Raw genomic sequence first — 15,515 nt, forward strand, 5'->3', positions numbered from 1 at the left:
TAGCATAACAGTTGGATGATAACTTCCCTATTAAAAAGGAGATATGATTTTCAAATTTTATTTGCTTATCAATTGTCAGGCCCAAAAATTTGCATCTTTCAGAAGGACTTAATGTTTCATTTTGCAAAGTGACAGTTCCAAGGTTACATTTAAAAGTTAAAATATTAGTTTTAGAAATATTAAAAGTTAATCTATTAGATTCACACCATGACTTTACAAGAATTAAATCTTCATCAACGATATTCCTTAATCTCTTGGTGTCAGTGTCATGCCAAAGAAATGTTGTATCATCCGCAAAAATAGTAAATTTGCCCCTAATTGGAATTTGAGAGATATCATTGACATATAGCAGGAACAATATTGGTCCAAGAACAGAACCCTGGGGTACACCAGCATCCATATCCAGACGGGATGACATATCATTGTCAAAGAATACCCTTTGTGTTCTTCCAGATAGGTAAGAACGAAACCAGTCAAGAGGAACTCCTCTAAATCCATAGGTTTCTAGCTTCTGCAGCAGTATTCTGTGACTTACACAGTCAAACGTCTTAGATACGTCACAGAACATCGCCGCCGCACTCTCCCCAGCGTTCAACCCCATGTACAGACTCTCCAAAAAATTGAAAATAGCATCAGATGTACCCAGTTTCGTCCGGAATCCAAATTTGATGGGTCATCATAGTTTCCACCCTTAAATAATGGTATAATCAAGGCATCCTTGAGTAAATGTGGAAAGGACCCACTTGAAAGTGAAACATTTAACACCTCAGCCGAAGAATCAAGGGTTGGTAGTGGTAGCGCTGTTAGGACCTTTAGTGACAGCCCATCCCATCCAGAGGAGTTCTTATTTTTCTTTGAGGATAGAGTTTCCATTATTTCACTAGAATCTGTTGGTCTAAAGAAAAATGTTTCAGGCACCTTAATGTTGTGTAAGTATGAGCGCGGATCTCTAACATACTGAGGCAATAATATTGATAGACCAAAAGCAACACCCTGGAAAAAATGATTCGAGTGTTTCTGCTGACACCGTGCTATTAGAAAGAGAAGGGTTCCCACGTTCGCCTCGTAAGTCATTAACAATTTTCCAAGACTCTCTAGACTTATTTCTTGATTGGTTTATTTTACTTGAGTAGTATAAGTTTTTTGCCAATTTCATTGTATCGCGGTAAATTTTGCGATATCTATTAAAGTAGGATATGAATTTGGAGTTGTCCAGGGCAAACTTTCTTATGGAGTGCAAACAACGAAGATTTTTACCAGAAACTAATAGACCCCTGCTATACCAGGGTCTTCTTCTTTTTTCTCTAATTGTCACCATGGGGAAAGTTGACTCAAAAACATCCACTAAAGTTGAATGGAAACTCTCAAAAGGATCACCGTTGTTAAGTATGATACCATTCCAGTCTATTGAATTACAACATTCTTTAAACTTACAGAAATTTTTTCTAGTGAACAACCTTCCGCACTTTTTTTTTTCTTGAGGTACACTTTTTTTCACTTAGAAGAAAGGAACATAATACGGCCTCATGATCAGACAACCCAGCATTTACAATTCTACATGCAACCTGTGTTTCACAGAGAGTAGAGCAAACATAATTTAAAAGTGATGCTGAATTAGCAGTGATACGAGTAGGTTGGTCAACATGCAAAGTTAAATTAGAAGATTTCAGCACTCAGTCACCTGTCAATATTAGTGATGCATTTAGGGATATAAGACATTGGTTCTTAATAATACTGTAAAAAAAGCAAGTAGAATGCAATGATCTCCTGCTATATATTGCCAAGCAGTCCTCTGGCCTCTGCACACATAGGAAATTTGTTATAAATAATACACATAAAATTTAACAGTAAAATTACAGCAAGTTAACTCGCATTACTCGAGACAATATACATATTTGATTTGAGCCCATTAGAATCTGCAATTTAGCACTGAAGTAAGATATAAAGAAATACTAGATTGGGTATCTTATCCTTCAGTAAATATGAATTTAGTACTCTATGTTGAGGGCCATAATATATAGTGTTAAAGTAAAAATGAAAGAGGAATATGTTTTTCTTTCCTTTTAGAAATCCCTAAATTGATATAGCCCTATATAACCTTAGATAGGGCTTTAAGTCTAATAAATTACCTTAGAAATTGGTTTGCACCTATTTATGGGCGTGTTGATAAGATAGAAAGTAGTTACTTAAAATAAATGAATGCGTTTATATTACGAACTTTTAATGAAACTCATTTGACCTTCTGGTACCAACGAATTCCATATGGTAATAAATATTATGTAAAATAAATAATAACGTGTCAATTTACGTATTTCGGAATTTGAACGTTTCCAAATTTGCAAATGGGAGATGACACTTACCTCCTCGTTGCTTATGGTCTTTATCCACTCGCAACGAGCAAAAAGTGCCGAAAAACACACAGGGCTGCACAAGACGGTCAAAAGATAGAAATTGAACGAAAAATAAGACAAAAAATCGATTTTCGAGAGCACTTTGCCTTATAAGCTTATGCACGTAATATGCAAGATGCAATATGGAGAACGTGAAAAATCGAAAAAAATTACAATGGGAACCGAAGTGTCACTTTGACAGTTCCGTCAGTTACTTGACACAAATGTCATATGACAGGTTTAAGTTCAGTTCATAAGATGACGAATTGCGTAAAAAATTGCAAAATAATAATAACAAAATTAGCACTTAAACATTTAAATAAATCAACTTTAAGAGTAAATAGTAATCGGGAAAGAGAAAGTTTAAGGGTTGTCACCCCTTATGCTTGTCATCAAAAATGAAATCTTGGCTTCATCTAGTGACAGATGAGATATACCTAACCTAAGATATGATTCGACAAATATAAAAAGTGAGGTTAGATCGATTTGTTTATTATGATTTCATTTTCTAATTGTGTAGTTAATAAAAACTGAAATTATTGAAAAATACGTATATAATAGTGATTTATTTATTAACCTTTAAATAAATTTATTATCACCTAGTTCTTTTATATTTTCTACAAGCAAATCATTTTTGCACATAAAAATGTCTGGGTTCAGTGGTGTTTTACAGCTTACAGACTTGGATGATTTTATCACACCCTCTCAAGTAAGTTTTATTTCTTATAGAAATAACTTATTATATAATACCTCTAAATTAAAGCATGCTTACTGAAATGATTTAATGCAAAATAAAAACATTGATAATTTTATGTAAAGGAAAATAAACAAAATCCCTATTTTAATCATGGCTCTTATTTACCTTGCACCTATATAAGGGTAAGTAGCAGACTTCTTTGAACCACTGCAAAATTAATGGTTTGAGTAATCAACAATTTATTTGATACAAATTGGGTTGTATATGAATAGGTTGAAGTGTGCTCAGGTATCTAATTTATGTTCGATAGACTTGTTTTATATAACTTAAACTTACCTTACCTGCAAGAGGCGATCTGAACATTGAAGAGTGTACTGTTACTGACCCAAGGATAATTTCAACTGTTTGCTTTCTCTTGACCAAATATTGATAAAGTAACAAAAATGCCTCTTTAGGGAAATCATGGAACCATGGAAGGGATGACAAATTTTATCAATATGTTTTAGAGTATCAAGATATTTACTCTTCTCTAATTTCTCGAATTCACAACTTACAATATATAAATCAGTGATTAAGTCTGCTTCTGATTATTACTCATCTGACTTAATACTCTCATATTATTCACTTTATTGCACTCCACTAATGCAACATGTTTTTAGATTGATATATTGTCATGTTATGTGTGTGCCGTTTTTTAACCTTTTTATGGACATTTTGTAATAATATAATTTTTCCCTTGACAATGATTTAACAACCGAAACGCGTCGGGATTCTTGAAATAAAGATTGTGAAGTAAACAGGACCCTTCGTCTATTATTTTGCTTTACATAATGGTACTTCACCCTGGAGCAATTTATGATAAACTCCACTAAAATATATATTGGATCTATAACTGATTACTTATTAGCTGACACTCCTTGACAGTAACAATAATAGACACTATTTCTGTTATATTATGCATGTTTTAGGAATGTATTAAGCCAGTTGAAATAAAAAAAACAAGTTCCAGTGGTACCGGATCAAAAATAAAAATACAGGAAGATGGAGCTTACTTCCAAATTGAAGAGGTACACATTATTTATGTTTATTTCACTTAGTATATAACATGATAAAGGTTTTCTAGGATGGGTCTTCCCACAAATTACAAAAGGTAGAGATCACATTAGCCGACTGCCTGGCTTGTTCTGGATGTATTACATCAGCTGAAAGTGTTCTGGTCACACAACAAAGTCAAGAAGAATTAATTAGAGTATTTGAGGAGAATAAAAGGATGAAACTTGTAAGTGTATTCATTGTGACTTGAATTGGCAAGTTTAAACTCGCTTAAGAAAATAAAATTAATGATTTGAAAGGCATAGTTCAGTCAATACAAAATACTGTATATTCTTATGGAATGTTTTAAAAAAAGTATATGTGGAGTAAGTTTCAATCTCTTTTAGGATAAGAGAGGCTATGGAATTCTTATGCCATATAATAAATAATTTAAAACATAATGGCTGCAATCTAACAAACTATATTTGATTAAATGTGCCAAAGATTTATCATAGACAGTATATCTAAGAGGTATGGTCCAGATAGATCTCCTAAGCACAACCCTAAAAAATTAATTATGAATCAGCAATTATACAAACTTAAATGTTTTTTATCTAGTAAATATCACATTATCCAGTTATTTACAGCTAAGAAAACAAATAAACATTATCCATTTTACAATTTCTTTTTTACTTTGCTATATCGTTTACTTCTTAAGCTAAATGGCAAATTGCTATCAATTTTTGCTGGGGCTTGGGTTTTAAGCAAATAAATAACTTTTAAAAATGCCCTAAATAAGGTTGCAAAAGATTTTTTAATTTTTGTTTCATCGAAATGATTTTCTCGACATCTAGAAGTTCATATATCTTGAAATCATATATTGGGTACTCCTCAAATGGTTGTGATAATCCAAAGGTAGTGTTTACCACATTACATATTTGGATTATCTCTATTTATCTTTTAGGAAGGCAAATTAGATGAAGCAAAAACGATAATAGTATCTATCTCAATACAGCCAGTTCTTTCTTTAGCACATAAATATGGCTTAGCTCCAAATGACTGTGCAGCAAAGCTGACAACCTACTTAAAAATGTTAGGTGCTGACATGGTAGTCGACATGACTATCGCAGAAGATTTTTCATTACTTGAGGCCCGAAGGGAGTTTATAAGGAGATACAGATCTACCGAGCATGATGGAGCTAAGAATGTTTTGCCAATGCTGGCATCCAGTTGCCCAGGTATTATAGTTATAGTTTTCAAAATATTGCTTTAACATGTAGTGTTTATTTAGGTTGGGTTTGTTATGCTGAAAAAACTCATGGCAGCTATATTCTACCATACATATCTACCACAAAATCACCCCAGCAGATCATGGGATCCCTTATTAAGCAGTGGGTGGGACAGAGTAAATCCATATATCATGTAACTGTTATGCCTTGCTATGATAAAAAATTAGAAGCTGCCAGAGAAGATTTTACTGATAAAAATGATAACATAAGGGATGTCGATTGCGTAATCACAGCAAGTAAGAACCAATTAGGCCAATTAAAAAAAAATGATATTTTGCATTTTTTTTTAGTCGAATTGGACCAAATGTTACAGACATCAAATATATCATTAGAGACCCTGGAAAATTCGACATTTTCAAGACCTTGGATCCGCAATGATAATGATACAGGGAGTCCATGCTGTTTGTATAGCCACATTGGTTCAGGTTCTGGAGGATACTCTGATTATATTTTCATAAATTCTGCTAAAGAATTATTCGGAATTACTTGCGATAATGTGGAGTATAGACCTTTAAGGTAACAAAAACTTCAATAATTTTAATTAAGTCTTATTTAAATCCAAAAATCTCATCCATTATTCTCTAAGAGACCAACATACAAAATTGACGAAAAACAAAGAAAAATACAAAGTCACGGTCTCACAACATGTAATTAAACGGGCTACACGTGTTTCGCTCTAGTTAGAGCATCATCAGGCCTTTAGAAGCCATCCACACACTTCACAGTACATTACATTGGCATGTACATTGGCATGTACTGTGAAGTGTGTGGATGGCTTCTAAAGGCCTGATGATGCTCTAACTAGAGCGAAACACGTGTAGCCCGTTTAATTACATGTTGTGAGACCGTGACTTTGTGTTTCTCTTTGTTTTTCGTCAATTAAGTCTTATTTCCAAAATGATTTTACAGTTACGTGCATAACCCCGTTAATTTGCTTGAAATTCCTTATAATTTTAATTCAATTGCTATTTATTTCCTTGAGATATATGATGCCAATCTCTAGTAGTCAGGGTTGGCAAAAATCTGGTTTTTGTAGGCTCTGGGTGGGGTTTTGGGTATTTGTGCTGGGTTTTTGTGTTTTTCTTGGGTATTTGGGTATTTGTCATTTTCCGGAACTCTCACCTCAAATTATAGAAAAATAACATTATTTTTGAAGTTTTGACTAGACTGGTTGTTTTTTGGTGTTGTGTTAAAACTTTGCACAACACTAGTGAAGTGTTGTAATCGTAATAAAACAGAGTGTTTTAGTGTGTTTCTTTTTGATGCGTAAACTAAAAGTTAAAAGGTGAGTTTTACTTTTTTTAAACTATAAATATGTTCAACATGGGTTTTTCTTGCTTTTATGGTAGAAAAATATGGCTGGTAACACAACAAAAACAAACCTAGTTGAAGTTATCATTGAAGATATACAACTTGAAGAAGTGGTAAACTCAGGAAACGATATGAATAAAAATGACAAGATGGAAAACGGATGGAAGACTGTAACACCATCACAACAGTCTTTTGATAGTCTTTCATCAATACCATCCACATTAACACAAGGGAATTCTGTGTCTAGAAATTTGGAGGCTGATCACGAGGTCGTCAACATCTTGGATGGATCGTGGGAGATTTCAGACAGTGAGATTGAAATGGAGCAAAACTTGGAGAAAGAAGAAAACGAAGTTACGACAAGTGCAAAGGTAGCTAAAAAGCAAGACAATAAAGGAAGGGTTAAAAAAGGTAGGGACTATTACGGAGGGGGTCGTCACAAATATGTGGAGTGGGAATATGTGATTCGATTGACAGATGGTACACTCAAGTGCAAATTTTGTCCTCAAAAACTGACGGGAAAAATAGAGAGGATTAAAGCACATCTTGGGAAGTGTTCGTTGTATCTGGAGAGCCAAGTAGTTCCTTTGCGATTATCAGATGATGATAATAGTTCTTTTTCCTCGTGCCCTACAACAGAAAGCACAAAAAAAGACAGGAAAAGGCCAGAACAAGATAGAGAATCCCCCAATTGATTGACAGTGACGGTGTTACAGTTACAATGACTCCTAAAAGAAGAAAACAAATAGTTTTGGACAAAGTAGTCGTGAAAACATCAAAGGAAGAAAAACATAAGTTGGACCTCAAAATTGCAGAATGTTTTTATACATGCAATTTCTCATTTTCCACAGTTGAACATCCATCTTTTATTGAGACGATCCAATCCCTTCGACCAGGTTATACACCCCCTAACAGGAGACAAATTGCCGGAAACTTGCTGGATGAAGTTTACGAGGTTTATGAAAAAGAAATAAGGGAAGTTCTAATGCAGACCGAGGGAAATAGACCAGTTACTCTGATGTTCGATGGATGGTCTAGTGTTAGAAACGATCCAATTATATCGACAAGCATTCACACCGGAAATAGTTCTTTTTTGTTATCTTCATTAGATTGCGTCGATGACAAAAAAACATCTAAATATCATTTTGAAATCGCTGAAAGTGCGATTAAACAATGTAAGGAATTATACAATAAAGACGTTTTTGCAATAGAAACCGACAATGAACATAAAATCAAGAAATTTAGAAAACTGGTTGCAGAGAAATATCCCTCTATACTAACCTATGGATGTAATGCACATTATTTAAATCTATTGGGAAAAATTGTTTCGCCACAAACTGTCCTCAAACACTTGGTAGAAATACAGACATATATCAGAAACCACCATAAACCTCACGGAATTCTTAAACTTAAAGGGGGTTTAATGCCTCAAATTCCTAATAATACCCGTTGGAATTCGCAGTTGGCCTGTGTAAGTACCTTTAATATTAACTACCTAATGTACCGAGAAATTTCAAAAGAACATCCAGAGTGTCTTGATCAGCATATTATAAGAAAAATTGACATTAATTTATACAAAAATGCACTTGACTTAGAGCAACAACTACAGGCAGTTGGTACTGCCTTAGATAAATTCCAGAGTGACCAAACTACTCTCGCCGATGCCGTCAACATCTGGCTAGATTTATTAAACAAACCATGTCTAAGCCCCTACATTGAAGACATAAAAAAAAAATTTGAGAAGGCAATACAACCCTTCCACTTTCTATGTTTTTTAACTGATCCTAAATATATGGACAAAAACCTAGAAAAAAAATACCAGGATGAGGCAGAGGCTTGGTTACTTGAGAATCACGAAGATTTTTTCCAAGGTTATCTATTATTCCGAATAAAGGATGAAGATATTTATCAATCATCACTTTTTAAGGAAAGCGTGATAAAAAACATGTCTGCATTCAAATGGTGGTCAATTGTAAAAACTAAGATTACTTCTACCTTGTTTGGTGTGGACTGATCTTCGCAATAAGGTGCTGCCAGATAAGGTAGAAAAGCTAGTAAAAATAATTAAAATGAGCCATTTTAAAAAAACTATTATTCCGAATAAAGGATGAAGATATTTATCAATCATCACTTTTTAAGGAAAGCGTGATAAAAAACATGTCTGCATTCAAATGGTGGTCAATTGTAAAAACTAAGATTACTTCTACCTTGTTTGGTGTGGACTGATCTTCGCAATAAGGTGCTGCCAGATAAGGTAGAAAAGCTAGTAAAAATAATTAAAATGAGCCATTTTAAAAAAGAGAAAAAGAAAAAGTTGTTTTAGGAGTTTAATTTATTTTTATTTTATTCCTATAATGAATAAGGCGTTTTGTTTTTGTTTTGTTTTTTATATTTTAATGTAAAAATTGATTTTTTTAAACTTAGGAATAAGAATATTAAAGACTGATCTATTAGTACCTTTCTGTTCTGTTTCCAATTGAAATTATTTATTTAATTTTGTTCCTTACGAAAAAGTGAGAAACCCGATTTGTTGATAAAACTTAGGAATAAGAATGTCATTATATTTTGTTATTAAATACTATATAAAAAGTATCTCAATTTTGTCTCATTTTTCTTTTTTTTTTTAAACATCCCAAATTCTTTGGGTTTTTGTGTTGGGTTTTTGTATAGGTCGTTGGGTGGGCTTTTTAAATGGGTTTTTCGTTTTGCCAACCCTGCTAATAGTATTCTTAGCTGTGTATAGGTAATCTGATTGAAGCTTTACATTACCTTTTTAACCTGTAGCATATACTTATTTCAAATCAAGTCAAATTATGGCAAAGTTATGTGAAAATACAGAAAAGCATGTGTAAAATAATCTTTAATAAGTGAATTGATTTAATTGGTTGAATCTACTTTAGAAACCCAGATTTTAAAGAAGCCATCCTGGAAAAAGACGGCAAGGTATTGCTTAGGTTCGCCATAGCGAACGGGTTTAGAAATATACAAAATTTAGTGCAAAAATTAAAAAGGGGAAAGTCTCAGTACCATTATGTGGAAGTCATGGCTTGCCCATCAGGTAAAGTGTTTTTTATTATAATATGACTGTAAAAAAACGCGTTATAATTAGGTTGCCTAAATGGCGGAGCCCAAGTAAGACCCAAAGAAGGAGTCTTACAAAAAGAAGTCATCGGAGAATTGGAGAAAATGTACAGAAGTTTACCGGTGGCGACCCCGGAAGAAAACAAAATGGTGAATAGTTTGTATGAGAACTGGTTAGGTGGACAGGAGAGTGATAAGTCTAGCGCGGTGCTACATACCCAGTATCATGCTGTAGAGAAATCACATAACGCCTTAAATATTAAGTGGTAATTATTATCATTAAGATTTAAATAATAGTTTCAATAAAAAGGGCGCTTATTTTAAATTAAGTATCGTTGTTTATTAAATTCCCCTTAAAGGTTTAGTAATTTGGTCTTATAAAACGAATATGCTCAACATGTGGTTTTTAATTGCGGTTTTTGTTGCTCATTTAACCCTTTCGTCCCTGAATTAAAATATTTTAGTTTATGTAATAAATAGTGTAAAGTATTATTGTTAGGATGCCTAACAATGAGTTTTTATTAATATAAATTTTTGTCAATAGTCAGGGAATGATGGAGGGGGTGGTTCATATTATGTACCAGCAGGTATTTATAGTGGTACACATGTGTACCAACAGGTGTGATCGAAAATTTCATAAAAACAGAAAAAAATGCTATACCAACAGTTATTTAATAAAATAAATACAAAAACGGCTTTGGAAAGTAGAAAATGAGCCTAATTAACTATTTGGTATGATATAACATAAAACAGAACTTGCAAAATGGAATATTGCACTCTGGGCAAAGAGTTTTTGTTCTTGTTTGTTTTTTCTCTTCAGAACATCTAGTGCATCTTCTTCTAGTTGATCCCTCTACAGGCAGATGTAATGCTGAAGATCCGTATAATTTTATTTTTCTTGAAGGAGCGCCTTGTTTCGGTAATGGTAAGCTTGTATATCGTATACCTTCTGCTACTAATTCTTCTGCAAGTGTGGTAAGGAAGGACAGAAAAGAAATGCTCTCATTTTTACGTCTCAGTTGATTATACATTATCCACGAATTTACTGCACACATATTGAGGAATGTGTAAAACACCTTTTGCCACCACTTTGCTGATTTTCGATCATGATCATATAGCCAATGAATTGATCAGCCCGATCAACCCCTTGCATTTTTTTTCTGTAAAAAGAAATGGCCTCTGGACATTCGATATTTTGTTGTTCACCGGTTTTGTTTTTTTTTTGATAATTGTTGTCAAATTGGTATTATGACAGTTACTCATTAGCAAAACTTCCTTTGTGTCCTGCCACTTTACACAAAGTAATCCAGAAGAAGTGCATCTAACTTGAGATTCCCTTTTTTGGAGTTTGTCTCCTATAGTTGGTACATTCTTGCGATTGGACATGCAAGTTCCCAAGGCTGCATAGTCTAGTGAAAGTAACAAATTCACACTTGTCAAAAAGCGATCAAAACACAACACAACATTATTTTCTTTAACTGTAGACGCAAGAGCTGTTACGACTCGCTTTCCTAAAGTTAGGGATTGATTTTTAGCGGGAATTGGGTCCTCTTTTCCAGAATATACGTTGACATCATACGTATAGCGGGAATCTGCATGTGTTGGTTTGAGGGGCATAATTGTTTCAAAGAAGATCGACCCTTGAATTTGGTCATAGATTCGTCGATAATTTGATACTGGCTATCCTGGCAACATTTTGGAAATGTGTATTTGAAACAAGATAATAAATCTTCAATATAATATGTTTTTGAAGCATTTGGGGGTTTTTGAGGAGAAGAAAAGTAAATTTTTGAGCTCAAAGTCATGTAACGATCTCTTGAAAAAGTTTTTCGAATTGTGCTATTTCCCATTGACTCCTTCTTGCTCCAATAATTGTTTAGGCTTGGAAGGCGATTGTAGCACATAATGAACATGTAGCCAAATAATTTCTGTATTTCCCCTTTGTCAGTCATTTTCTCATTCCTTTTTTGTAATTGGTTTAGGATTTCCAGACGTTCATTTGTACAATTTGCAATGTGCAAATAAAGAGAATGAGGAAATACTTTATGAAAAATTTGCATAGGTGTCAACTGCTTGGTGATATCTGGAGCCAGCATAGCACTCTCTTTTAGGAGGAAGGATTTTAGCAGGCTCAAATTTTTCGTCAGGAATGACCCAGTCAAGAACTAGGTTTCTATCAACAATTACCTGTGGTGGTTGCGCAGAGTTTATGTCTGAGTTTCAATGCACAGTGGTTTTCATTGTTTCCGATAAAGAGGACGAAGACATATCGGACGTATCACTGCCAGCTTCTTCATCGGAATCTGGTTCATAATTATCACTGGAGCCAGCAGAAACTGGTTCCGAATCTGAGGATTCTTCAATAAGCTTTTCCAGCTCTTTTCGTGAAAGCACACGGCGGCGATCCATATTGAAGCTGAAATCAAATAAACCTAATTACAGACCTGTTGGTATACATGTGTACCATCATAAATACCTGCTGGTACATATATGTACCACACGAAAAATACCCAAAAATACAAAAATAAAACATAGTTTTGACCTACAGCACTGCACTTGCAATTGAATAATAAATAAAACTTAATAAAAAAACTGCATAAATAAGCACTTTGAGTGTCCTAAATAACTAATTTTATTGCAGCCATACTGTCGCTACTAAATACACGTGCTAACTAAATCAACATAACCACACATTTACACCGGACCGGTACACATTATTATACCAAATAAAACGCTTTATTTTACAAACAGGAATTTTTAAATTTGCCTGGTACATATGTGTACCGTTCGGGACGAAAGGGTTAAGAGGAGTCTGGAGGACTAAATGTAACTATATTTAACTAAAACAAGATTCAGAAAACATTCAGATTATAATGACAAACACAGCACAGTGTTCTCAATATCTATTATTAGACTAAACTCTCACTCAGTCTTTTATTAACCTGGAGGTCACTATGGTCTCTATGCTGACCGAGTATACAACAATATTTTTATATTGAGTAAAGTATTTCTTTCTTGGATTCTTTACAGAGTTGAATAGCGACGACATCTTTCTTTTGGACTTTCAGTGTACACTTTACTATTAGATATGAGAGCATGCCATATTTTAGAACGTCATTTCATTGAGTACAAGAATTATCATTGTCTGTCTATATATAAACCGCACTCTTATGTTTTGATTTACTTCTAAAAAAAATTTACTATTTTACTTTTTTTTTAAGAAGTGTTTATTTCTGAATAACAGATTTACAATTAGATTTTACATACAAGAACTCTAAACAGTGGAACTCTGGCCTCTGTTGTAGAATATTCACCGTTTTTTACCAAAAGATAGAAAAAGAAAGAAATATTTGCAAATGTCCTAAAAATTCTTATATTTTTTAGGTTAGTAGATAACTCATTATATGCTTTCAACGCACAGTCAATTGGGTTATCCATTCCTACTCTTTTATTACTATACAATACATATAAATTAAATTGAGCTCTGTTATTATAGCTGTGAATTTAATTCGAAAACATGAAACTAGAATTACCTTATTGTTTCCATTAACAAATCCCAACTAACCATGTCAAAAGCTTTTTTTGAATCAATAAACGAAATGCTGCTAGTAAAATCGATAGTTGCAGCGAGAGTGCTACTATTTTTAACAAATCCATACTGGTACTGATCAAGCAGTGTATTATCATAAATAAAAGATATCAACCTCGTTTTCCTTTTGATAAAGTCTTATTCCGGTAATTGGTCGTTAATTGTTCATTTGATCTCTTTTACTAGATTTAGAAATTGGAGTTGGAGCAGACTATCGCTCTGAAGCGTATATCATAGTCTTATAGGTTGACGCAAGCTTGTATGAATGCATGCATTATTTTGGCTGTATGTTCTAACACTCTATAGCGACAGACAAATTATTAATTTAAGAGACAAATTATTTTGTTTCTTCCAGGCACCCCAGTGAGAAAAATGTCAATATCTTCATTTTTAGTGAATGGATTTCAATAGTCTTTTTAGTAGTTGCTTGGAAAGCCCTTGAAGTATCTTATAAATCAAAATTCACAACATTTTAGCCACTAGAAATCAAGATATTCAGTAGGGTGGAGCGAAAAAAAATTTTTTTTAAAAAAGAAGAAAGAAATTAGAAATATTATTGATCCTGTCATTCAAACAGTGTCGATTTCCGATAGCAGCCTTATGGAAATGATCTCAGAAGTTCCAAGTGAAATTGACATTTTAAAGTTTCCATGCCATTCACAAGCAGTGGAACGCTGCGTCAAATTGGTAACTGAAGCATCAACTGAAGTCTGTGGCTTTGATGCACGTGATGGTTATATAAGGTTCAAAATAGCTTCTAGAGCCGCATTGCCAATATTTGAAACAAAAAGTCAATATTATAAAGTTTTAGAGAACTAAAAAAATTATGAGCATATATAGTGATAAAATGCGGGCGGGCGGGCGGTTGGAACTCGAGTTGTAGCCACCTCCACGTGGTGAGTTCTGGGTTATTTTCTTTTAAAAAAGTAGTTTCAATAAAATTTAAAAAGAAATAAGCGAAGAGCTGCATAGAAATTTGGAAAAATGTTGATTTTTTTTAAATATTCATTCCTCGTTGGGCAGCCAAAGATACGGTCACACCAAACCCAGATTCTGCGCAGTAATCAGCGGTTTGAAAAGGCAACTTTTTCAAATATAGGCATCGCCATATGTTACAAATAAAAAAAATCGGCCATTTTCACTCCACCCTAAATTATTCAGTTATCAATAAGAGACAAATTATTTTGTATCTTCCAGGTAATCCTGTGAGAAAAATGTCAATATCTTCATTTTCAGTGAATGGATTTCAATAATTTTTTCAGTAGTTACTTGAAAAGCCCTTGAAGTATCTTATAAATCATTAATTACAACAGTTTAGCGACTAGAACTCAAGATATTCAGTTGCCAATAAGAGACAAACTATTTTGTTTCTTCCAGGCACTCCTATGAGAAAAATGTCAATATCTTCATTTTTAGTGAATGGATTTCAATAATCTTTTCAATAGTTGCTTGGAAAGCCCTTGAAGTATCTTATAAATCATTAATTACAACATTTTAGCTACTAGAACACAAGATATTCAGTTTACAATAAGAGCCAAATTATTTTGTTTCTTCCAGGCAGTCCTGTGAGAAAAATGTCAATATCTTGATTTTTAGTAAATGGATTTCAATAATCTTTTCAGCAGTTGCTTGGAAAGCCCTTGAAGTATCTTATAAATTATTAATTACAACATTTAAGCCACTAGAAATCAAGATATTCAGTTATCAATAAGAGACAAATTATTTTGTTTCTTCCAGGCACTTCTGTGAGAAAAATGTTAATATCTTCATTTTTAGTAAATGGATTTCAATAATCTTCAGTAGTTGCGCAACTTGCCACTATCTTATTTCTTAAATCTTCAACGTTTTCAATTGGTGTAATATAAATTATTAATTGTTTTAGTCTAATGAGTTTAAATAGGGAGATCGCGGAGGCAACGGATGTGGACCTTCTCTACTCCTAGTTTGTCTTTGACGTCATGTTAATCACTTTCACCTTTGATTTTATAAAAATTAAATTGAATAAATATAATGGTGGTTTACTTTCTAGTATTTTAATATACTCAAAATGTAATACGTGGCTCCCTCTATTAGTGACTTCAAAATTATAAAAAAATTTAAATTTAGCACTTTAGAAAACCGGTTAT

At 33.3% G+C, this 15,515-nt stretch overlaps 2 protein-coding genes across 2 annotated transcripts in view; one reads left to right on the plus strand and one right to left on the minus strand.

The window, feature by feature from the left end:
• Positions 1-2,544, minus strand: part of LOC126744542 (eukaryotic translation initiation factor 5) — a 43,351-nt gene extending 40,807 nt beyond the window's left edge. Inside the window, exon 1 of the mRNA XM_050451997.1 lies at positions 2,361-2,544. The gene's annotated coding sequence lies outside the window, so the exon portion shown is untranslated. The remainder of the gene's footprint in view (positions 1-2,360) is intronic.
• Positions 2,545-2,860: 316 nt separating this feature from the next.
• On the plus strand, positions 2,861-10,129 carry LOC126744541 (probable cytosolic Fe-S cluster assembly factor AGAP009023). The gene is made up of 8 exons (XM_050451996.1): positions 2,861-3,099; positions 4,056-4,154; positions 4,211-4,366; positions 5,084-5,357; positions 5,411-5,644; positions 5,699-5,924; positions 9,620-9,777; positions 9,829-10,129. The coding sequence occupies exons 1-8, from the start codon at positions 3,037-3,039 to the stop codon at positions 10,068-10,070; spliced, it is 1,452 nt and encodes a 483-aa protein (XP_050307953.1). The 5' UTR covers positions 2,861-3,036; the 3' UTR covers positions 10,071-10,129.
• Positions 10,130-15,515: the final 5,386 nt, after the last annotated feature.

This window comes from Anthonomus grandis, chromosome 14, assembly GCF_022605725.1.
Source record: "Anthonomus grandis grandis chromosome 14, icAntGran1.3, whole genome shotgun sequence".
In the NCBI taxonomy this organism is placed as follows: domain Eukaryota; kingdom Metazoa; phylum Arthropoda; class Insecta; order Coleoptera; family Curculionidae; genus Anthonomus; species Anthonomus grandis.

Coding starts and splice junctions, on each gene's coding strand:
- LOC126744541 (XM_050451996.1), top strand. CDS start 3,037: ATGTCTGGGTTCAGTGGTGTTTTACAGCTTACAGACTTGGATGATTTT. Junction 3,100..4,055: donor ATTTTATCACACCCTCTCAA/GTAAGTTTTATT, acceptor TGCATGTTTTAG/GAATGTATTAAGCCAGTTGA. Junction 5,925..9,619: donor GTGGAGTATAGACCTTTAAG/GTAACAAAAACT, acceptor AATCTACTTTAG/AAACCCAGATTTTAAAGAAG.